At 54.4% G+C, this 24,532-nt stretch overlaps 1 protein-coding gene across 1 annotated transcript; it reads left to right on the top strand.

Moving 5' to 3' along the window:
- Positions 1–3,604: 3,604 nt before the first annotated feature.
- On the top strand, positions 3,605–22,740 carry SZRD1 (SUZ RNA binding domain containing 1). Its single transcript, XM_054291842.1, has 5 exons — positions 3,605–3,631; positions 3,836–4,000; positions 16,069–16,118; positions 19,991–20,245; positions 21,799–22,740. Exons 1-5 carry the CDS (start codon positions 3,605–3,607, stop codon positions 21,899–21,901), a joined length of 600 nt encoding a protein of 199 aa, XP_054147817.1. The 3' UTR covers positions 21,902–22,740.
- Positions 22,741–24,532: the final 1,792 nt, after the last annotated feature.

Raw genomic sequence — 24,532 nt, 5'->3', positions numbered from 1 at the left:
GTCGCCCCGGTGACGGCTCCGACCGGCGCCGCCATCTTCCCTCCCCGCCCTCCCGCCGCTGCCCCGGCCGCGCCGGCCGCGCACTGCGCAGGCGCGGGACCGCCTCACTGTGATCACGTGATAATGGGGCGGGCATGGGGGTGGTGTCATGGGGCCGCCATGATGGGAAGGTCAAGTCTTCTCTTCGCGGCGCAGCGCGGGGGCCGCCATGTTTGGATGGTCCCGCCGCCATGTTGGGACGGTCCCAGCGCCATGTTGGGCGAGGCGGGCGGGCGAGGCCGCCATGTTGGGGAGGTCGGCGCTAAGGCGGAGGTGCCAGGGCGGGTCCCGTTCCTTGTCCCGCTCCCTCCCGGGTTCTCACCCTCATGCACTGCCCCGGGAGGCGCAGCTGGGCACGGGGCCCGCTCTGCCCGCAGGGGCGGCTATCAGCGCCTGCTGCAGCCCCGCCATGTCCCGGCGTACCCCTCAGGGACCCGGAGCGTCTGAGGGCGCGGCAGGGAGGCGGGATGTGAGCTGTGCCCGCCGGGCTGTGGTGGCCGTGTTCCCATGGAGGTGAGGAAGGGAGGGAGCGGAGCCCATTCCATGGGGGAACAGCGCTGTGCAGGGCTGTGTTTCACCATCAGATCCCGCTGGCTGTTGTGTGGTGACATTATTCTCCGGGGAAAAGGTGATCACTGCCACGATCACACGGACTGCCGCGCTGTCTGTCCCACAGAGCCGCATCCCGCACGGAGGAGCCGGCTCAGCATCCCGGGCAGTGCCCTGCCCGAGGGCGGCTCCAGGAGCCTCACGGAGAGCCGAGATCCACGGCCAGGAGCCATGGAATGTCTCAGGACTGGGATAACCCTGGAGGAGCCGTGGGATGTCCCAAGTGCCTCATGCAGGGCAGGGATAACACAGGATGAGCCGTGTCCCAGGTGCTCTGTGGGATAACCCGGGAGGAGCCATGGGATGTCCCAGGTGCCCTGTGCAGAGCTGGGATAACCTGGGAGGAACCATGGGATATGTCCCAGGTGCTCTGTGGGATAACCCAGGAGGAACCCTGGGATGTCCCAGGTCATCTGTGCAGGGCTGGGATAACCTGGGATGAACCATGGAATGTCCCAGGAGCCATGTGAGGGGCTGGGATAACCTGGGAGAAGCCATGGGATGTCCCAAGTGCTCTGTGCAGGGCTGGGATAACCCAGGAGGAGCTGTGGGATGTGTCCCAGGTGCTCTGTGGGATGACCCAGGATGAGCCATGGAATGTCCCAGGTGCCATATGCAGAGCTGGGATAACCTGGGATGAACCATGGAATGTCCCAGGAGCCACGTGAGGGGCTGGGATAACCCAGGATGAGCTGTGGGATGTCCCAGAGCTGGGATAACCCAGAAGAAGCTGTGGGGTGTGTCCCATGTGTTCTGTGCAGACCTGGGATAACCCGGGAGAAGCCATGGGATGTGTCTCAGGTGCCCTCTGCAGGGCTGGCATAACCCAGGATGAGCCACAGGATGTGTCCCATGTGTCCTATGCAGGGCTGGGATAACCTGGGGACACATCTGGAGTTTGTCCCCCAGCAGGTGAGCTCCCCTGGGGTGTGACACCGCCATCAATGCCTCATTCCCAACGGATCCCGCCCGGTTTTTGGGATGCTCGGGGTCAGACATGGCTGGGACGGGGATTTTTTCCAGCAGGATGGAAGGAAACATCCCAGGCAACACTGCTGGAATGCTGGAAAGGATGAAGCCAAGAATGCCAGGCTCTGGCTGCTGGAAAAATCAGCTCCTGCTGCTTCTGGAAAAGTCCCAGAAGATGGGCAGGAACAGCCCCGGGCTGCTGCAACTTCTCCAGGGGAAACACCAAATCCCACCCAAAGGAGCTGAAATCCAAGGATTTAATGCCCATGGAGCACTGCACAACCCCCAGACCCCCTCCAGCATGGATGAACAGCCCCCCAAAATCCACCTGTGGGGTGTCCGGAGGCTCCCTGCCCAAATTTTGGGCTTGGCAGAGGAGAGGGAGGCTCAGACCCAGGGACAGACCGCAGGGATCGGGATTTGGTTTAGCTGGGGGATTATCGGGATGTTTTTAGGAGTCCCGTCGCCATCTGCCGGCAAAATCTGGCTCTAGGGTGGGAATCTGGGGAAAAGTTCAGGATTTTAGGACGGGTTCTCCAACTCCCTGTGTGAAAATCATGCTTTTTTTAGGGTGCTGAAGGGGCAGTTAATTTTTGAGGGAGGAAAAGGAAACGCAAATCCCACCCCAAAAACCTTTGTGTGGCTCAGAGCTCAAAGGAGAGCATTGGAGTGGGGAATATTTTGAGAAAATATTGAGAAATGAGAAAAGTTTAAGAAATTATGGGGACTTTGGATGTTTCTGAAGGCTGGAGCTGATCCTTATGCTCCATAAGAGCAGATTTAGGCTTAAATGAAGAGGCAGGAATTGGATGGAAGGACACACGGACACCTGGATGGCTGCAGGAGGGACCAGAGGCTGGATTGGTGGCTGAAACAGCCTAAATTTGGGGAGAGATTTATCCAATAACCCAAAATTAGGTGAAAACGCCTCAAAATTAAGAGAAAACACCCTAAAACTAAGAGAAGAGACTCAAAAATTTAAGGGAAAACAAAACTATAGAAAAACAAACAAACAAAAAAATGCCTGAACATTAGGAGAAAGCACACCAAAATCAAGGAAAAACTCAATATTAAGGGAAAACTCCTAAAAATTGTGGAAAACACACCAAAATCAAGGAAAAACACCTCAAAATTATGGGAAACCCCTCAAAATTGTGGAAAGCACACCAAAATCAAGGAAAAACACCTCAAAATTAAGGGAAAACCCCTCAAAATTGTGGGAAAACACACCAAAATTGAAGGAAAAAATCTCAAAATTAAGGGAAAACCCCTCAAAATGGTGGGAAAACACACCAAAATTGAGGGAAAGCTTCTCAAAATTAAGGGAAAACTCCTAAAATTGTGGAAAGCACACCAAAATCAAGGAAAAACACCTCAAAATTAAGGGAAAACCCCTCAAAATTGTGGGAAAACACACCAAAATTGAAGGAAAAATTCTCAAAATTAAGGGAAAACCCCTCAAAATGGTGGGAAAACACACCAAAATTGAGGGAAAGCTTCTCAAAATTAAGGGAAAACTCCTAAAATTGTGGAAAGCACACCAAAATCAAGGAAAAACACCTCAAAATTAAGAGAAAACTCCTAAAAATTGTGGAAAACACACCAAAATCAAGGAAAAACACCTCAAAATTATGGGAAACCCCTCAAAATTGTGGAAAGCACACCAAAATCAAGGAAAAACACCTCAAAATTATGGGAAACCCCTCAAAATTGTGGGAAAGCACATCAAAATCAAGGAAAAACACCTCAAAATTAAGGGAAAACTCCTAAAATTGTGGGAAGCACACCAAAATCAGGGAAAACCACCTCAAAATTAAGGGAAAACTCCTCAAAATTGTGGGAAAACAAACCAAAATCAAGGAAAAACACCTCAAAATTAAGGGAAAACTCCAAATTGTGGAAAGCACACAAAAATTGAGGGAAAACTTCCTAAAATTAATGGAAAACTCCTCAAAATTGTCAGAAAACACACTAAAATTAAGCGAAAATGTCTCACAGGGAAAGCACGCCCAAAGTGAGGGAAAACACCTCAAAATTGTGGGAAAACACACCAAAATTAAGGGAAAATATTTCAAAGGGAAAACGCGCCCAAACTGAGGGGAAACACCTCAAAATGTAAGGAAAACACAAAAAGAAACACCTCAAAATTAAAGGAAATCGCCTCAGCTCCCCGCCCTGAGCCGGGTCCTCCCGGCCGCCAGGGGGCGCTGTGGTGCAGCTCCCCGCCGCCGCTTCCCGCCCTTTCCGCGCTGCGCGTGCGTTGCCGGGCGCGGGCCGGCGGGCGGCGCGCGCATGCGCGGGCGCGCGGGCCCGGCGGCGGACGGGAATTAAAATGGAAGATGAGGAGGTCGCGGAGAGCTGGGAGGAGGCGGCCGATAGCGGGGTGAGGGCGGCGGCGCGGGCCGGCGCGGCGGGCCCGGAGCGCCGGGGGAGCGCGGGCGGGCGGCGCGGCGCTGCTTGAGGAGGCGGCGGGACGCGTCCGGCGGCGCGGCGGCCCCGCGGCGCTGCTAGGCCTCTTAAAGAGACCGCGGCCTCGCTCGGCGCGGGGGGCTGCGGGTCGCCCCCAGCCTCGCTGCTCGCCGGTTCTTCAGTCCCGCTTCAGGCCCTTCCTCGGAGCAGCTCCCTGCCCATCTTTCAGTCCCGCGTGTGCTCCTCGCTGTCCCAACCCCCTGGGGGCGGCGGGGCTGCGGCCGCGGGGGCTCGGCGGGGTCGCGGCCCAGCCCCGCGGGAGCTCCGCTGGCCGGGGAGGGTGGAGCAGGAGGGGCGAGCAGAGCCAAAATGTGCGAGCCCGGCATGGCCGTGACCCTGGCGGGCTCTGCGGGCAGCGAAGGCCTTTCCCCCCGATCGGAACGTGCTCCGTCACTCGGGCAGAACGGGGAGAGTCCCCGCCCGGCCCCTGGGGCTCGGCCCCGCTTCAGCGGCGGCTCCGGGGCTGGATGGGCACGGGGTGTGTCACGCCCGGGGACCCCGAGCGCTGTGAGGGCTGTGCCTGCAGAGCGGCGCTGCCTCAGCAGCCGTGTGGGCGGGCGCGCTGCGGGTGCTCGCAGCGAGGGGAAACTCCGCAGGGCAAACTCTGCTTGTGGCGGATCAGAGGGCAAAGAAACCTCCGGACGGGGCTCGGCGAGCAGCCTGGACGCCACTGTGGGCAAGGGATTGGGTTACACCTGGCCGGAGCCAGGGGAGCAAAATAGAGCCTGTAACTGAATGCCCGAGAGGGGCCGGTGCCAGGCTGGCAGCGCCGCTCGCCCGCCCCCCGTGCCCGGCTCGGAGATAATTCCAGCGCTCCATGAAGGGACACGGCTGCAGCCTCGGGAGCCCATGACTGTGGCCTTGAGTAATGGTTTAAAATGGTCCTGATGCTCCAATCCTGCTGTGGAGCGTCCTCCCAGTTTGTCCTTCCTGCTGGTACCTCCCAGGTGCTTTTCCTTAGAAGGAGAAATCCCTGGCACTTGTCCTTTCTCATACCCATTTCCAGTCCACACTGCCGGGAATTCGTGTTTGTAACCTCATGGGTGCCTGTGCTGGTGAGCAGGGAGAGCAGAGAGATCCCTTGGGGAGTCACACAATCCTTGGAGTAGGAAAAGCTCTCCAGGACCATCGAGTCCTCCCTGTGCTCCATCCCCACCTTGTCCCCAGCCCAGAGCTCTGAGTGCCACCTCCAGGCTTTCCTTGGACACCTCCAGGGATGGGAACCCCAAACCTCCCTGGGCAGTTCCAAGGCCTGAGCCCCCTTTCCCTGCAGAAATTCCTCCTGGTGCCCACCCTGAGCTCCCCTGGCCCAGCCTGAGGCCATTCCCTCTGCTCCTGTCCCTGTTCCCTGGAGCACAGCCTGACCCCTGGGCTGTCCCCTCCTGTCAGGAGCTGTGCAGAGCCACAAAGGCCCCCTGAGCCTCCTTTGCTCCAGGCTGAGCCCCTGCCCAGCTCCCTCAGCTGCTCCTGTGGGCCTGGCAGGAGGAGCAGCTGCTGTTGCAGTTGTTGATGCCTGTGGAGCAGTTGGAGGGGGGTGGGATGTGAGCTGCCTGTGCAGGCTGGGAGAGGGGCAGGAGCTCCCTGGGGGTCAGGAAGGGGATCTCACTCTGTGCCTGGCAGGAAGGAGCCCTGGAGCTGCTGGTAGTGCCTGCAGGAAGTGGATGCTGACAGGATGGAGCACAGGAGAGCCCAACCTCCCCTTGTCCCGTGGTTCTTGTGGTGCTGACTGATGCTGCTGCAGCTGGGGACGTTCAGGTGTCCCAAAGTCACAGGCACAGGTGGGCACAGAGCAGCCAGGGCAGGAGGAGGCTCTGCTGTGGCACCAGCAGCAACTGCAGCTCCTCCTGAGGGGCAACTCTGATCTCTGCCTGAGAGCAGGGACAGCAGCCAGGGAAGGGCTGGGGCTGGCCCAGGGGGGTTTGGGCTAGAGATCAGCAAAGGCTCTTCCCCAGAGGGTGCTGGCACTGCCCAGGCTGCCCAGGGAATGGGCACAGCCCTGCCAGAGCTCCAGGACAGGCTGGGATTGTTGGGGTGTCTGTGCAGGGCCAGGGGCTGGGTTTGATCCCTGTGGGTCCCTTCCAGCTCAGGACATTCCCTGGTTCTGTGATTTTCTTCCATCCAAGGCAATCCCAGCATACAGGAGCAGGGCTTGGTGGTCCTGGTTGGTGCTCAGGAGGCTGCAGCAGAGCAGAGACACCAGGGAGCAGCTCAAACACATCGGGCTGTGACAGTGCCAGGACACAGGGAATGGGCAGGGTTAGCTGGGGCACTGGGCAGGAATTGTCCCCTGTGAGGGTGGGCAGGCCCTGGCACAGCAGCTCTGGCTGTCCCTGGATCCCTGGCAGTGCCCAAGGCCAGGTTGGACATTGGGGACAGTGGAAGGTGTCCCTGCCATGGCAGGGCTGGCATGAGCCCTTAAAGCTGGAGGAGCTTTAAGATCCCTCCCAACCCAGACCATTCTGGGATTCTGTGATGCTGACACTTCCCACTGTTGGGAGCCTGAGTTATTTAATGTTTTAGACCCTTCAGCACACGAGGGAACAGTAGGGATACACCAGGAGATCCATGGTGGGTTTTATGGATGCATTATCTGTGTCCTAGCATGTCATTTTTTAATATTCCACCCACAGGGTGTTCCTTGGGAAAGCAAATACATCACATTTTCACTTCTGGGGGTTTTTGTTTGTAGCTTTTGGTGAGGCTGAGAATTCTGCTCAAGGCCTTGAGGAAGGTTTGTCAGCAAGAGGCAGCTCTGGGCCAAGCAGAGATCCCAGGGTCTCCTAATTAAAATTCACCTCATTTCTCTCTTGCAGCTCTCCCAAATCAGGCACCAGGAAAATCTCATTAGGTTGAAGAAAACCCCTAAAAATCCAACCCAGCTTGGTTTGGTCACTCAGGGAGCTGTGGAACAAATCCTGGTGGTTGGTTGGGTGTTCAAGGTGGCCTCTCTTGCTCTTGTGCCATCAGAGCTGCCCCAGACACGGAGCAGCTCCTTGGGAATGTGCCACCCCTGAGTGACCATGACAGTGTCCCCTGTCCCAGGGCCACAGGGTGCAGCAGAGCTCCGTGGGGCCTCTGGGTCGTTGTCACCTCCCTGTGTCCAATTAGAGCCCTGGAATGTCTGTGGAATGGGGAGTTACAGCTGGAAACCAGGCTGTGAGTAACCTCTGAGTTAGGAGTGAGGGTGGGAAGGGCTTCAAAGGCCAGTCTGGGTCAGAAAACACTAATGAGCCTTAATTCCTGGTTTGTTTTTGTGTGGTGTTGTGTGGCCCAGCTGGCAAACACAAATGAGAGGTCCGTTGGTGACACTCCGGCCTGTTTACCTGGCTAAAGCAATAATTAAATGTTCTGGGCTCCAGAACTGCAGTGTGTGCATGGTCGTGGGTGATCCTCAGCTTGGAACTGGTGCCTGGCAGAGAGATTCATTGGTTGTTCCTTTACCAGGTAGAATTGGAGTGTGTCAGAGTCTTAATCATTGATTCCAGGTCAGGATCTCTTTCAGCTTCATCCCAAGGGAGGGGACAGCTCTGAGAGCAGGGACAGCAGCCAGGGAAGGGCTGGGGCTGGCCCAGGGGGGTTTGGGCTGGAGATCAGCAAAGGCTCTTCCCCAGAGGGTGCTGGCACTGCCCAGGCTGCCCAGGGAATGGGCACAGCCCTGCCAGAGCTCCAGGACAGGCTGGGATTGTTGGGGTGTCTGTGCAGAGCCAGGGGCTGGGTTTGATCCCTGTGGGTCCCTTCCAGCTCAGGACATTCCCTGGTTCTGTGATTTTCTTCCATCCAAGGCAATCCCAGCACACAGGAGCAGGGCTTGGTGGTCCTGGTTGGTGCTCAGGAGGCTGCAGCAGAACAGAGACACCAGGGAGCAGCTCAAACACATCGGGCTGTGACAGTGCCAGGACACAGGGAATGGGCAGGGTTAGCTGGGGCACTGGGCAGGAATTGTCCCCTGTGAGGGTGGGCAGGCCCTGGCACAGCAGCTCTGGCTGTCCCTGGATCCCTGGCAGTGCCCAAGGCCAGGTTGGACACTGGGGACAGTGGAAGGTGTCCCTGCCATGGCAGGGCTGGCACTGGAGGAGCTTTAAGGTCCCTCCCAACCCAAACCATTCTTGGATTCTGTGATGCTGACACTTCCCACTGTTGGGAGCCTGAGTTGGGAGTCAGGACATTCCCTGGTTCCCTGCAGGTCAAACATTCCTCTGGCAATCCAAAACGGGTTAAAACCCCATGGAATTCCTCTCCTTGTGTGTTTTTTTCCCCTTGGAGTTTGCAGACTGAGCTCCCAGCTGCTCCCTGCAGCCCCCCCCAGTGTCCCCAGTGGTGTCCCCAGTGATCCCAGCCGTGTCCCCAAGAGGGGAGAACCTGCCCCATGTCCTGTGATCGGCCATTCCAGGAGGATGGAGCAGCCAGAGGCTGGGAATGCACTTTGGCCTGGCCTGGGACTGTCCCCAGCTGGTGTCACAGCACTCAGGGAGGACAGGGCACCCGAGGTGGCAGAATGTCTCCTGTCTGTCACACGTGAGAGTGGCATGGGTGCCACCTGCCAGGCTCTGGGTCACTGGGTCTGGAGGTGTCAGCTGCTGTCACCTGGAGGTGCTCAGTGGGGTTGAAGTCCAGCAGAGGCAGAAGGGAAACACTCTGGAGTGTGACACTGTGACCTCCCTCTGCTAATGAGTGCTGTGATCAGAGGCCACACTAACGAGGCTGGGGTGTGCAGAGCTGTGGCTGTGAGGAAAACTGGGTTTTGGGGTCAGGGCTGTGAGGGAATCCCAGAAACCCTTAAAGCTCATCCCATTCCATGTCCTGCCATGGCAGGGACACCTTCCACTGCCCCAGGCTGCTCCAAGCCCCAATGTCCAGCCTGGCTTTGGGCACTGCCAGGGATCCAGAGCTGCTCTGGGCACCCTGTGCCAGGGCCTGCCCACCCTCCTAGGGAACAATTCCTAATTCCCAATATCCCATCCATCCCTGCCTTCTGGCAGTGGGAGCCTTTCCCTGTGTCCTGTCCCTCCATCCCTTGTCCCCAGTCCCTCTCCAGCTCTCCTGGAGCCCCTTCAGGCCCTGCAAGGGCTCTGAGCTGTCCCTGGAGCTTCTCCTCTCCAGCTGAGCATTCCCAGCTCTCCCAGCAGAGCTGCTCCATCCCCCTGGAGCCTCCAGCAGCTCCAGCTCCTCCCTGTGCTGGGGCAGCTCTGCAGGTGCTGAGGGTCTCATCTGAGGGGCAGAATCTCCCCTCCCCTGCTGCCATGAATCCAGGATGGGTTTGGACTCCCCACACCAAAAAGATTTGGGGCAAAGTTTCACCAAATGTTTGCTTTAGGTGCTGTAACAGATCCAAAAAGTCTTGAAACCGGGAATGGAAGTTTCTGATTTTGCTGCTTGGTGTTGCTTGGGCAGAGGGAGGGTTTTGGTAAGAAATGGGAGGTTTGGAGGTTGGGAATGAGCAGGGGGAAGTGAGGTTGGTTTGGGGACACTGCAGCAAGGGAGAAGGAGCTGCTGCCCCACTGAGTGCTTCCCCCAGCCCTAAAAATTCGTGCTGGGAATGTCAGACTTGTTCCCAAAAATGCTCCATGTCCCCAGTGCCTGGTGCTGAGGAGCAGGATCTGCCATGGAGACACAAACACCTGGGGCTGAGCCTGGCAGAGTGACTGGGAGCACTAATTAATGCAGCAGCTGATCCCCAGCAGCCTCAGGAGCTGGAGTGTTGCAGTAATTAATAGATTAATTTCTCTTTGGAGCACAGAAATAGGTGGGTAAGGAGGGGATCAGGGACTGCCCACGTCTGCTGTTTCCTGAGGGTGTTTTGGGGAGGTAGTTCCAGGTTTGGGTCCCCATCTGGTGACCTCATATCTTTAAACTTATTTTTATTTCCTAAAGAATGGAACATCAGCCAGGCTTTGGAGTTTGTCAGGAATTGCCAGAGCAGCCAGGGGTGCTGTAAGGAGCAGACCCAGCTGTGGTTTTGGGAGGATCCAGCTGCAGCTGAAATTCACTCATTCTGGGGTCTGACATTCCACATTATTGGGGTGAGAGGGGTAGAAGGTTGTGCTGGGAGTAGATACAGCAGAGAATGTGGTTAATGGTTTTCCAGAGCTTTGGAATGCTACCAGAGATCCAGGAGAGCAGCAGGACTGCTGGCCTGTGCTCTGGTAGGGATCTGCCTTGGATTTCTGCAGAGGAGTTTTGGATGAAGAGCAGGATCTGCCATGGAGACACATACACCTGAGGCTGAGCCTGGCAGAGTGACTGGGAGCACTAATTAATGCAGCAGCTGATCCCCAGCAGCCTCAGGAGCTGGAGTGTTGCAGTAATTAATAGATTCATTTCTCTTTGGAGCAGAGAAATAGGTGGGTAAGGAGGGGATCAGGGACTGCCCACGTCTGCTGTTTCCTGAGGGTGTTTTGGGGAAGCAGTTCCAGGTTCAGGTCCCCATCTGGTGACCTCAGATCTTAAAACTTGTTCCATTCTTTAGGAAATAAAAACATCAGCCAGGCTTTGGAGTTTGTCAGGAATTGCCAGAGCAGCCAGTGGTGCTGTAAGGAGCAGACCCAGCTGTGGTTTTGGGAGGATCCAGCTGCAGCTGAAATTTGCTCATTCTGGGGTTTGACATTCCACATTATTGGGGTAGAAGGTTGTGCTGGGAGTAGATACAGCAGGGAATGTGGTTAATGGTTTTCCAGAGCTTTGGGATGCTACCAGAGATCCAGGAGAGCAGCGGGACTGCTGCCCTGTGCTCTGGTAGGGATCTGCCCTGGATTTCTGCAGAGGAGTTTTGGATGAAGAGGGGGAAATACCACCTGGTGTAAGTGATTTACACCAAGTCTGTGCCTTCCTCACACCTTCAGTGGAGGTCACTCCTCACTCACCTTGGAGTGAAAGGCAACCAGGGGTTATCCTGTTATTCCTGCCCAGATCAGCCAGGCTGGGAGCTGCTATTTGCTGTGTTTGGAGAGTCCTGCTGGCAGGGATGGAGACAATGCTCTGTGTGTGCCCAGGGCACTGCAGTTATTCCTAAATATGTATTCCCAAAAGGTTTCTGGCCAGCAGAGTGGCTGGCTTGGCCCCTGTGCTTCCCAATATTCTGGATTTGCCTGGGAATGTGCCTCCATCCCCTGCAGGATGCATTCCTGGGGTGCTGAGGGTCCCCAGCTCACCAGGAGCACCCCCAAGGTGTCAGCTTAATGCCTGGGTGGCTCTTTGGGATGCCAGGCCACAGGAATGTGGGATCTGAGCAGCAGCTTCATGTCCTGGGGTCCATGTCTGCATTCCAAGGGGGGTTATGGATCCTCTTGGCTGTTTTCCTCAGGGTAGGGGTAGGAAGGGTGGCTGTGGTGGGGCTCAGCTCAGCTTCCATGACGTTCTTGTCCACAAATGCAGCCTAAATGTCAGAGAACAGGATCTTCTTCGGGCTGTTTGTTTGGGTCCTGTTTGGCATCCACAAATAATAGCCCTAAAAATAGGCTGGTGAGATTCCTTGCTAATCTTTGGGGAGGGGGTTTTGCACGGGGATGTGAGGCAGGCTGGGAATGTCCTGTGGTTTTTGGTGATGCAGAGAAGTTTGTGTGGGAAGGGGGAGCTGGAGGAGCCCCTCAGGTGAAGGACACCTGGGGTTTGTCCCCAGTGACCTGTGCAGCTCCTCAGATGCCACATCCAGCTGTCTCATGCCTGTGGTGCTTGTAGTGCCTCTGGCACTTGCCCTCAGAGTCAGCTCCTAATTTTATCTCCTTCCCCACACGATGACAGCCAGCGTGACACAGCAGAGCAGAGGGGGTGACATCAGCACACGGATGGATCCGTGCAGAGCAGCAGCAGGGATTTGATTTTAATTAAAAATGAGCAGTGCCAAGGTGATTCTGCTTTTAAAGCGGTGCAGTGATCCCTGTCACGAGCTGTGAGGCTGCTCAGGGCTGGGGCTGTGTCTGCATGTGGTGTTCAAACACTCCATTCCTCCAATTCCAAACATCCCAGCAATGAGCGCTGAGCTGCCTGGAAAATGCAGAGTCAGTGCCTGTGTTTAGAAGAAAACACAATTTCTGACACACCAAGAGGTGTGTGAGGTGGGGAGGGAGTGCTCCTCACTCACCTCACTGCAGCTGAGGTGAGGAGCTGCTTTTGCCCATCTATTTAAACACAAAAGGAGATTTTTCCTAACCAAAAGTTCACTGGGGGCAGCTGGAATCCCCTCAGCAGTGCCAGGAATTCTGTGGATCCTGCAGAGGCTGGGGTGGCAGGGAGGGGTTCGTGTGTGATTGGTGTCAGGGGTTGGTTTTTGCTATTCTGCCAAGGTCCCTTTGTGTGTTCTGCACGGAGCACAGTGCTCCCATCAGCTGCTGAGGCTGGAATTTAGGGGATTTATTTGATATTTTACTGCTCCTGGCTTTGCTCCTTGTGCCAGCCTGGTGTGGGCACAGGCCCAGGGCAGGGCCAGGCCCCTGTGCTGAGCCCTCGTGGAAAGAAGGACCTGGAGGGGCTGGAGCGTGTCCAGGGATGGGAATGAGGTTTTGGAAGGGTCTGGAGTCCCAGCAGAGGCTGAGGGAGCTGGGCAGGGGCTCAGCCTGGAGCAAAGGAGGCTCAGGGGCCCTTGTGGCTCTGCACAGCTCCTGACAGGAGGGGACAGCCCAGGGGTCGGGCTGTGCTCAGGGAACAGGGACAGGAGCAGAGGGAACGGCCTCAGGCTGGGCCAGGGCAGCTCAGGGTGGGCACAGCAGGAATTTCTGCATGGAAAGGGGGCTCAGGCCTTGGAACTGCTCAGGGAGGGTTGGGGTGCCCATCCCTGGAGGTGGCACTCACCAGGCTGGGGACAGGGTGGGCTCAGTGATCTTTCCCAGCCTCCCTGACCCCGTGTGATCCCTGGTGAGGAGCTCCCCAAGCACAGAGCTCTGGTTTATGGTCCAGCACCACGTGTTTGCTCCCTGCCCACTGGTAGTTTGGGGGTTTGGAGACAAAGGCACCAAGAATTTTGCTGGAGGTGACCTGCTCCAGAGTGAGAAAAGCAAAACAGGCTGTGAAGGAGTTGGGATGGTTTTGAAGGATTCCTTGGATAAGTTTTTGTGTCGAGCAGAGCAAAGAGCTTCATTTTCCTGTGGCAGGGGAGGCTGCAGATTGTGTTGGAGTGTGTGGGGCTGTCTGGCAGCGCTGGGGCTTGGTGACAATGCCATGAATCACCTGTTCTCAGTGCTGAGGTGGAGGTGACACCCTGCAATTGCAGCATCTCCCAGTCAGACCATGGCTGTGCAGCCCTGGGGCTCGGCTCAGAGCCCCCAGTGCTTCAGGAACAGCCCCAGGAGCAGCAGCAGTGCAGGAACAGGCTCAGAGCTCAGCTCAGAGCCAGCAGAAGTGCAGGAACAGCCCCAGGGCTCAGCTCAGAGCCTCCAGTGCTTCAGGAACAGCCCTGAGCTCTCCTCAGAGCCCCCAGCAGTGCAGGAATGTGACTTTTGCCAGGCCACCTCTCATCTGCTGGGAAGGAGGTGGTTCAGAGCAGAACAGAGCCTTCCCCAGGGCTGCCATGTGGCTTGTGTCACCTCTGTGCCCACAGTCCCAGCTGAGGGCTCAGCAGCCCTGTTTTTATTCAGTGTGAAATTATTTGAGAAGCTCCTGAAGTGTTTCCCCCCTTTCCACCCCGTTTTCTTGTTGTCCCTCTCCCCCATATGCTGAAATATTTAATGGGGATATTCCAGGAGGGCCATGAGCTGAAAATGTGGTTTCAAGACCACAATGTCATCATCTGGGCTGGCTCAGTGAGGAGCCAACCCCTTCCCCTCATTTGGCTTTCATTGTTTGCCACCAGCTGCTCCACAGCATCTCCATCCTCAGCAGGATATCCACTGCTCTCAGAGGGCAGGAGGCAGCTCTCACACATTCCCTCCCTCCTGAGCAGTGCTGGAATGGGATTTTCCTCCCTCCCAGCCCCCTTGGAGAGGAAGGAAGCTGCCTGCAGGTGTTGGCCCTCCCCAGGAGGCTCTGCCTTGTGAAGCTCTGCCTGGTTTTGTTACCTCCCAGGACAGACTCGGGTGAGGAAACTCAACCTCCCACCCACCTTTTATCTTCCTGAAATTATTTGTTCCCTTCTAGGTGGAGGTGTATGACCAACAGCCAGCTCTGTGGTTTGGCATCTTGTAGTGACTTGTGCTCCTTCCCTGCTCACAGGGGCAGGGGATTTCTGTCCAAACCCGTTCCCTTCCCGAGCTGTGCCCGCTGTGGTTCCTGCAGGCAGCAGGGGGAGGCAGCCAGGCCTCAAAGCAGAGCAGCTGCCTCCTGCCACAAGTTTGGAATTTCCTTCTGTAGTGCCAGTTATCAGCTGCCTAAACTGGGACACTCTCAGGTAGTGTTTTCCCTCCTTCCTTTGTGACTAAATCAAACACAAAAAGCTGTTTTGGAGCCTCTTTTAACGGAGCTGTCGTGAGGACCTAAAAATTGTGAGGATCTAAAAATACCGGTGGGGTTGGGGCAGGTCACCTGCAGGGGGGTTGAAACCTGGCTTTGTCCTCCTCTTTAGCTGAGTTTTCTCTGTAATTGCTGTGGTTGCAACACCTGGGCAGCCTGGCAGGGGTGGCTGCCAGCCTGGGCAGGGCTGACACGCTCAGACCCGGCTCTGTGGGTGATGAACACGTCTCTGTGCCCACGGGTGACTCGGTGGATGGTAAAGGAAAGGCAGGAGCAGCCCAGGGAGGTGTGGGGCAGGGCAGGGCCTTCTCCTGGCAGGAATGTGGCCCTGCTGGCCAGCCCTGCCCCCGGCCTGGGCTCAGCTTCCCTGGATCGCCCAGTGTCACAGACATCTTTTCATGAAAATCCTTTTCTTGGGATTTTTTCTTCCTGAAAAGCTGAGAGGCCTCAGGAACAAAATGCAAACAATGGTTATCTGCTGCTGTGGAATGCAACAGGTGCATCTGGGATTGGTCTCATGTGATTGTTCCTAATTAATGGCCAATCACAGTCAGCTGGCTCGGACAGAGAGTCTGAGCCACAAACCTTTGTTATTATTCCTTTCTGTTCTTAGCTTAGCCAGCCTTCTGAGATGAAACCTTTTCTTCTATTCTTTTAGTATAGTTTTAATGTAATATATATAATTAAATAATAAATCAAGCCTTCTGAAAATGGAGTCAGATCCTCATCTCCTCCCTCATCCTAAAACCCCTGTGAACACGGTCACAGCCCTGCCTGTGGCCACTGCTGCTCCAATGCCTGGCAGGTTTGGCCTGATCCCTGCCTGGATCCAGGAGTACTTGCTGTGGAATTGCTGTGGAATTGCTGTGGGGTTTTACCCTCACAGGTGGTTTTTTGCCAGCTGAGGTGGTTAAAATGAGCGATGAGTACTCGGCACCTGTCGCAGACATCTTTATATGAAAATCCTTTTCTTGGGATTTTTTCTTCCTGAGAAGCTGAGAGGCCTCAGGAACAAAATGTAAACAATGGTTATCTGCTGCTGTGGAATGCAACAGGGGCATCTGTGATTGGTGTCATGTGCTTGTTTCTAATTAATGGCCAACCACAGTCAGCTGGCTCGGACTCTCTGAGCCACAAACCTTTGTTATCATTCTTTTCTATTCTCAGCCAGCCTTCTGATGAGAACTTTTTCTTCTATTCTTTTAGTATAGTTTTAATGTAATATATATATCATAAAATAATAAATCAAGCCTTCTGAAATATGGAGTCAGATCTTTGTCTCTTCCCTCACCTGAACACCCCTGTGAACATGGTCACAGGCATCAGCAGCCTGCTGTGGGTGTGCTGCTGGTTACAGCAAAATACTCCTGGTGGTTTTGCTTTTCTCATGGGTTATCCATGCTGGCTTTCCTTTTCTCTGCCTCTTGATTCCCAAATCATCCTTAGATGGAACCACACACTCCCTCCCTCCTTTAGAGATTGGTGTTCGGATCACTGAAATTAAATGTGTGCCCAAACAGGCTCAAACTCCGACCTCCAAACTGAGATTGGTCTTCACTATATTAAAAACTTTGTGGGTTTACTTTTTTTCTCCTTCTTTTCTAGGAAATAGACAGACGGTTGGAAAAGAAGCTGAAGATCACGCAGAAGGAAAGGTAAAATCCTGATTTCCCTGAGGTGCTGTTGGACAGCTGAGGGCCTGGGGAGTGGGAGCAGTGGGGAAGCAGCTTCAGACTGAGCCGGGAGCGCTGGGTTGGGGTTGAGGGTTGAGAATCAGGGAGTCCCTGTCTCTGTGCCGCTAGGTGGCCCTTGGGAGCCGCGGGAGAAAGCTGAGAGTGCTCTGATTTCAGAGCTGGCTCCTCCAGACTGGGTGAAGCTCCAGCTTGGGGGAAGCCAAGTGAGAAAGAGGGGAAGAAATGGCTGAGTCAGGTAATGCCAGCTCCTGGCTCTGGACTGACTCGCTGTGTCTTGCATCAGGCACAATTTCTCTTCCTGCTTCCTTTGGGCCTGGGCAGGGCTGTGTTATTTTCTCCTACCAGAAACTTTTTAAATCACTGCTGACAAGTCCTTTGTTGTTGGGTTTTTTCCCCTTTGATTATTAGAGAGTCATGGGATTTATCCTCGGGAGTTCCATGCAGAAAAGGGACTGTGAAACATTGAGATGGTGAGCTGGGGCTGAGGCTGGCTCTGAGGAGTGAAATGGCAGGGTTGGAGTGACAGGCTGGGTGACCTGCTGAGAGGGGCCCTAGAAATCCTTGCAGGGAATGAAATCAAGGTGCTTATACCAATATCTTCAATAGAAATGGTGAAGTGTCCCAGACATCTTTTATGAAAAATCCTTTCCTCAGGATTTTTCCTCCTGAGAAGCTGAGAGGCCTCAGGAACAAAATGTAAACATTGATTATCTGCTGCTGTGGAATGCAGCAGATCTTTGATTGGCCCATGTTGGTTGTTTCTAATTAATGGCCAATCACAGTCAGCTGGCTCGGACAGAGAGTCTGAGCCACAAACCTTTGTTATCATTCTTTCCTATTCTATTCTTAGCCAGCCTTCTGAGGAAATCCTTTCTTCTATTCTTTTAGTATAGTTTTAATGTAATATATATCATAAAACAATAAATCAAGCCTTCTGAAACATGGAGTGTTATGGTTTAGGCCTGGCAAAGCCAGGGCCCCCATAAATATACCTTTTACCTGATATCTGCTGTGAGATGTGGCCAGGAAATAAGCAAAGCAGGCTCCAACTTAAACATAAAGAGAAGTTTATTAACTAAACTACACACACAATTACTAAACTACACACACACACAGGGGAAAAAAAAACAAGGAGAATGAAAACTACACAGAAACACTTCCTTATCCTCCTCCCACCAAATTCCCAAACACATTTACATTTCCCAAAAATTATCCACACTCGGTCTGGCACCACCCTTTGGAAAAAAAAATCAAATCTTCAGCTCATAAGGGATAGACGGAGTCCTTCCTTGTGCCACGGACTTCTTGTCACAATCAGCAATCCGCCCGGTATCTTGCTATCTCGTGACATCTCCTTTCCATGCCGAGGTGCTCTCACCACCTGGCATGGGATGGGGCAGGGGCCTGCCTTCAGGGCCTTTTAAGAATGCCTCGTCTCGTTCCAAGTAGAGTACAGTCACAATCCTGGGACCTCTGTCCCCCCCCCCATGTCTTCTATACCCCCTGGGGCCGAGGGGTCTCAAAACCAAACTCTCTTGACGCCGAGCCTCCGCTTCCCCCTGCAATACAGCCTCTGCATCACCAGGAAACAGTCCATGGAAATACAACAAAAAAGAGTCCAGCAAAAACTGCCACTCCATCTTCCTCCATTCCTTCAACATCTCTCTTCTCCCTTTGCCAGACCCTCCTTACTGGCCTGATTTTCTTCCTTCATCTTCCACTCCTGTCCCTTTCCCAGGAAAAGCAATGTTCTGCGAAGCCTTCATTCCCCAAAGGGTTAAAAGTTCTCCCAGGCGGCCGGACTGCCCGCTGCCCCCCCCTTTCTCCTCCCAGCCGTGCTGCCTGCCGGCACATGATATCAAGTTTCAAGATATACAGTTCGAGCACGGGCTGCATTCTCTGGGGGGGGGGGGAATAAACTGGTCGCTCAAGGGTCTGCCACCCTTCCTCCGAACCCGGGCCTACCGTAGATGGCCCACGTGGCTCTCCCCTCCCCCAGCCCAGCCAGAAACTGGGCCGGGGGAGAGACTTCTTCACGCCGGAAATCCCAAGAGGGCTCCGAAGGCCAAGAGCCCTGCTTTTAACCCCTTGAGTTCGTAGTCTCAAGAGGCGGATCCAAATGTCCCACTGGTCAAACTAAATGCCCATCTTAAATTCCAATTACCCATTGGTAATCACAGCAAAACAAAATATCCCAGATGTCCCATTTGCGGTCAAACCACGACATGGAGTCAGATCCTCATCTCTTCCCTCAGACCCCTGTGAACACGGTCACAGTAAAGCTCTGCTGAAGGAACAGTCCCTGTTTCCATTCCTTCAGCAGAGTTTAAATGTGACCATGCTCACAGGGGTTTTCAGGTGAGGGAAGAGACGAGAATGTTGACTCCATGTTTCAGAAGGCTTGATTTATTATTTTATTATATATGTTACATTAAAACTATACTAAAAAGAATAGAAGGAAAAGTTTCATCTCAGAAGGCTGGCTAAGCAAAGAATAGAAAGTAATCAATAATAAAGGTTTGTGTCTTGGACAGAGAGTCCAAGCTAACTGGGCTGTGATTGGCCATTAATTACAAACAACCACATGAGACCAATCACAGATGCCCCTGTTGCATTCCACAGCAGCAGATAATCATTGTTTACATTTTGTTCCTGAGGCCTCTCAGCTTCTCAGGAAGAAAAATCCTAAGAAAGAATTTTTAATGAAAAGACACTGTGACATTTAATGGTGTCACACACAGCAGGGACTGATTTTCCATCTCTTTCCAAGCTATCCACTGCTCCTCTTTAGAGTTACAACTATAACGAGGCCTTTAATTATTGCAGGCTGCTCTTAATCACAGGAAGGCCATGCAGCCATGAGGAATTCACACACTGGGCTGTCACTCTGGTTTTTTAAGATTTTTTAAACTTTTTAACGTTGACATTTTTGTAGTGAACTTTCTCTGTAAATAACTCATTGTTTTGCATTCCTTTATGGAAGAGGAGAAAGTTGATAGACTGTTAGTCTGTCCAGTGTCATTGGAGAGGTGGCACTGTCACCCTCCAATCCACTGTCACTCTTAGAAAACTATAAATGTTACAGTCAGAAAATAAAGTCCCTAGAACAGCGGAGTGTGCTTGTGTTTTTTCGTGTCCTATAGCAACACCGGGCAGCAAACCCCCGTGGCAAGCACTCACCTGTGGGATCTCAGCACAGCAGTCCTGATGTGCAGAGTCACCGAGACAACCCTTGGGGGGCTCAGAGGTCCTGGAACGTTGCCAGAAGTGTCTGGTGGCTGGACTTTGATCCTGCACAGGAGACGACACCTGTGTGAGGATGGGAGGATCTCACGGGGATAAATGGTGAAGGGATGGGTTAATTATAGTGTGAAACACAGGTTTTAGAATTTCTGTACAGGGGGGTCTAGAGAAACAAAATGGAGGAATTGGGGCGTGTCCTGTCCTTCTTCTTCTTCTTCTTGGCCTCCATCTTCTGTGATGGTGGTGGCACTTTGGAATTGGTTCTTACTAAAAATGCACTTGTCAATGAGGGTGAAAGGCATTGGGGAAAATAGGTAAATATCTTACACGTAGTTTTGGGTATAAAGATAAGTGACCGCCCCGAGGGCTCTCAGTGTGTCCATGGCTGACGTGCTGTGCAGACCTCTGTCGGGCCGGGAGAAAATCTTGTAGATAAAAACTGATAAACACTGAAGAGCGAGAAAAAACCTGAAGACTCCTTTGGTCCTTTGGAGCGCAGGCTGTCCCAAGGCCATCCCGAGCCTTTCCAGGCCATCAAAAACAGCCGAGAACGGGACACTCACCAACCCCTTGTTTTCCTTCCCAAACAGCAGAAAGTCCAAATCTCCTCCCAAAGTGCCGATCGTGATCCAGGACGACAGCCTTCCCGCGGGGCCGCCGCCGCAGATCCGCATCCTGAAGCGGCCCACGAGCAACGGCGTGCTGAGCAGCGCGCACCCCGCCAGCCGCCCCGCCTTCCCCGTCAAATCGCTGGCACAGCGCGAGGCCGAGTACGCCGAGGCCAGGAAACGCATCCTGGGCAGCGCCAGCCCCGAGGAGGAGCAGGAGAAGCCCATCCTGGACAGGTGGGAGCAGCTCTGTGGGGCTGGGGAGCTGCTGACTGGTGTTAATGGGGGGTGCAGCCAGGCTGGCACAGGGAGAGGAGGGCTCTGTTAGAGCCTCAGCTAGGTGGGAGTGAGGGAAGGGCCTGGTGAGGCCATGAACCATGGAATTATTGAGGTTGGAAGAGCCCTCCAGCATCACAGAGTCCAGCCATTGACTGGCACTTCTGTGTCATTAAACGTGTCCCTGTCCCACATCTGTGTGTCTTCAGAGCACTTCCAGGGATCCAGGGGCAACCACACCTGTGCCAGGGAGGAATTCTTCCCAATATCCAATCCATCCCTGCCCTCTGGCAGTGGGAATCCATTCCCCCAGGCTCTCATCCAGAGTCCCTCCATCTTTGCTGTTGGCTCCTTCAGGCACTGGAAAGCCACAGTGAGGTCACCCCAGAGGTTCTCTGTTCTAGGCTGAGCAATCCCAATTCCCCCAGCCTTTCCTCACAGCAGAGCTGCTCCATCCCTCTGATCACCTTGGCAGGCTCCTTTGGCCTTGTTCCACGTCCTTCCTGTGCTGGGGACCCCAGAGCCCCTGACAGCGTTCCCGTGGTGCAGGGGTTTCCCCGAGGCACTCGGAATTCCACACCTCATTCAGAATTCCACACCTCATTTGCATGTCCCTGCTCCCGGTGTCCCTGCAGGACCCAGCAGTGTCCCCACAGGCTCAGCTGTGTCCCTGCAGGCCCAGCTGTCCCCCTGTGTCCCCGTAGACCTCAGCAGTGTCCCCACAGGCTCAGTTGTCCCCTCTGTCCCCACAGGCTCAGTTGTGTCCCCACAGGCTCAGCTGTCCCCTCTGTCCCTGCAGGCCCCAGCAATGTCCCCACAGGTCCAGCTGTCCCCTCTGTCCCCACAGGCTCAGTTGTGTCCCCACAGGCTCAGTTGTCCCCTCTGTCCCCACAGGCTCAGTTGTGTCCCCACAGGCTCAGCTGTCCCCTCTGTCCCTGCAGGCCCCAACTATGTCCCCACAGGCTCAGTTGTGTCCCCGCAGGCCCCAGCAGTGTCCCCACAGGCTCAGTTGTGTCCCTGCAGGCTCAGCTGTGTTCCCTCTGTCCCTGCAGGCTCAATTGTGTCCCCGCAGGCTGAGTTGTGTCCCCCTCTGTCCCCACAGGCCCCAGCAATGTCCCCACAGGCTCAGTTCTGTCCCCACAGGCTCAGCTGTCCCCTCTGTCCCTGCAGGACCCAGCAGTGTCCCCACAGGCTCAGTTCTATCCCCGCAGGCTCAGCTGTCCCCTTTGTCCCCGCAGGCTCAATTGTGTGCCCGCAGGCTCAGTTGTGTCCCCACACGCTCAGCTCTGTCCCCTCTGTCCCCACAGGCTCAGCTGTGTCCCCACAGGATCAGTTGTGTCCCCTCAGGCTCAGTTGTGTTCCCTCTGTCCCTGCAGGCCCCAGCTATGTCCCCACAGGCTCAGTTGTGTCCCCGCAGGCTCAGTTATGTCCCTGCAGGCTCAGTTGTGTCCCCGCAGGCTCAGTTGTGTCCCTCTGTCCCCACAGGCTCAGTTATGTCCCCTCTGTCCCCGCAGGCCGCCGCGGATCTCGCAGCCCGAGGACAGCCGGCAGCCCAACAATGTGATCCGGCAGCCGCTGGGCCCCGATGGCTCGCAGGGCTTCAAGCAGCGCAGATAGAGGCGGAGGCGCCGTTCCGCCGGCACGGACACACGGACCCGGGCCAGGGGACCTCCCGGGGTGATTTGCACTGTGACCCTTTTGCTCTGCCCACTGTGACCTTCAGCCCCACGCACTGTGACCTCCCCTCTCCACCCACTGTGAGCGGCCGTGGCGGCAGGGCTGTCCCCCCGCGCGGCCGGGGGACACGAGGGGCCGTGCCGCGCTCGGCCGGGCGCAGGGAGTCGTGCGTGCCCCACTCGGGTCGGAGCGAGCGCCAGCAATAACGTTTGTTGTACTCCAAACCTGGCATTTAAGGAAAAACAAAACAAAACAAAACAAAAAAAAAAAAAAAAAAAAAAAAAAGATGGGAAGCCTCCCCAGCCGCGCATGTTGTCCTCATCACTTCCAGAACGAGTTCTGTTTTTGAGGATTTTTAGGTTCTTTTATTTGGTTTTCTGTTTGTTTTCTGTATCTTGGATCGGCGGAGTGCGTGGGAAGGGTTTGAGCCGTTTGTTTGAATCCAGAGAGGTAGCTGAGTGTTCCGAAGGGAATTCCAATGGATTTCCATGAATGTGATGGCTTGGGGATGACAAGCTCATGTTTCTCCTCCATTTCCACTGCCATGGAAGCGAACTCCTGGATACCCCCAGGTACCTCGGAGTCGGACCCAGTTCACATCCTGCTCCTGTTAAAGCTTGGCTCCAATTCCCTGCTGGCTTTGAGGAGAAGCTTAAAACACATCCTTTATGGGTTCTTTTGTGTTTGGGGAGAAGGGAATGCAGAGTGACCCCGTGCAAATGCCTGCTGTCCGGCCACGGAGGGCCGGCAGTGAAGAATTAGGGAGATGTGAGGAGGAGGAGGAGGAGGAGGAGGAGGAGGAGGAGAGGCTCCGGCGCCGCTGTGGCTCTGACGTCGGGCAGTGGGATATCCCGAGGGGCCGGCCCGGCGGCGCAGGGACGGTACGAGCTCTCCTGGAATGGCAGACCTGGGAACCAGACCAGCCTTGGGGAAAGCCTGGATGATCCCCACATCTCCCTGGAGGCAGCGAGGCTTCAGGGAAGGGATCGTCCTGCTGCGGCTCCCGGGAAGAGGACGGGGAGGCTGCTGCTCCCCAGGAACGGAGATGTTCCCCCGTGGGTGAAGCTGAGGATCACTCGATATCAAGGGATTGGATGAACACTAAATGCTCTTCCTGGAGGGCCAGGACCTGGAGACCTGGGTGGTTCCTGATGGATTCCTGCATCCGGGTGCTGCCTTCAGCAGGTTCGAGGGGGAACGAGCCAATCTTGATGTGCACGAAAAGCCCTGTGTGGAAATGAGGCTGAAATCCCACAGAAACGGGAAAATAGAAACTACCTGTGTATCCAACCCCCGGAACCTCCTCACAGCTGGTTCTGGGTGCGGCGGGATTCCCCCGGGATTCCCCCTGGGATCCTGGGGACTTTTGGGGGATCTCACTCATCCCCTCAGCCTGGGGGCCGGGATGAGCTCCGGGAGGGAGTGGGAGGGAGAAGGCCGTCAGCAATAACTGTAGTCACTGCGCCTTTCCTTAATTATTCCTAAAAATAGCATCGAATAGCCAAAAACCTCCCAAATCCGCCGGATTTCTGGTGCCGCATCGCTGCCTCCTCCGTGGCCGGCACCGAGATCCCAGCTCCGGCACCGAAATCCCCTTTTCCAGCACTGAAATCTCCTTGTCCGGCTGCTCCTGCTGCGTCCCGGCGCCAGGACTCGGTGCCCAGGACACGTCCCGCCCGCGGGCAGGGCTCGGCGGCGTTCCTGTGGGAAGCGCCTTCATCCCCAGGAGGGGGAGGATGGACGCGGTACCCGCGTGTTTCTGCTCCCCCCAGAAAACAAAAAAACAAAAAAAAAAAACGTGCGCCGGAAAGAAAATGTTTTATAAATTGTATTTTAAATAAATGTCTTTAAACTTTTCACGGCTTTATGGCTCCCTTCTTTTTTGTCCTCATGTCTGCCAGGGGTGGCTTAGTGGTGGCTGGTGTGTAAAAATCTGCCAGGAAGGTAAAATCTGGGAGCTTTTGCCCTTAATTTCACCCAAACCCAAGGGATTTTACCCTATTTTTAGGGTGGTTGAAAGGAGTGATCCAAGGAGGGTGGGAAGGGCAATGCTCCAAGGGAAGATGTGGATCCCAAATGTGGATGTGAGTGCTGTCTCTTCCTGAAGGAGAAAAGCAAATCAGTAATTCAACTAATTTAATCAAATGTGAGTATTTTGTTGCTCATGCTGGGCTCCCCCCTGGGTGTTGTGCTCCATAATGTCCAGAGAAGGTGCTGGTTAGAGCAGGCTCAGATTCTTGGGTTGAGGAATCCAGGATCCCTGACAGCTCCCACAGCCCCCGGCTCCCTTGGAATTCTGATGATTTTGATCTATTTACAATAGAAATAATGCAAACATATAATATTAATATATATTATAGAGAAATATTATTAAATATCTAGAAGAAATATATAGTAATTATATAATCTATATTATACAACCCAGTATCTAATACATATATTTTACATATCATATATATATATTATGGAACATATAATACTATAATATATAGTATATAACGCTATAATAGAAATAGATACAAATAGCAGACTCCACTATCTGATTTATAAAATTACCTTATTTATAAAAGC

The sequence above is a fragment of the Melozone crissalis genome, unplaced genomic scaffold (genome assembly GCF_028551555.1).
Source record: "Melozone crissalis strain CALT ecotype California unplaced genomic scaffold, PUWL_Pcris_2 ptg000107l_1, whole genome shotgun sequence".
Lineage (NCBI taxonomy): Eukaryota > Metazoa > Chordata > Aves > Passeriformes > Passerellidae > Melozone > Melozone crissalis.
This window is presented reverse-complemented; position numbering and strand designations above follow the sequence as displayed.

Bases quoted from the DNA above. Each gene is read 5' to 3' on its own strand.
- SZRD1 (XM_054291842.1), top strand. From the start codon at position 3,605: ATGTCTCACAGGGAAAGCACGCCCAAA. The intron at 3,632-3,835 runs GTGAGGGAAAAC...GCTGTGGTGCAG, and splicing joins ACAGGGAAAGCACGCCCAAA to CTCCCCGCCGCCGCTTCCCG. The intron at 16,119-19,990 runs GTAAAATCCTGA...CTTCCCAAACAG, and splicing joins AAGATCACGCAGAAGGAAAG to CAGAAAGTCCAAATCTCCTC.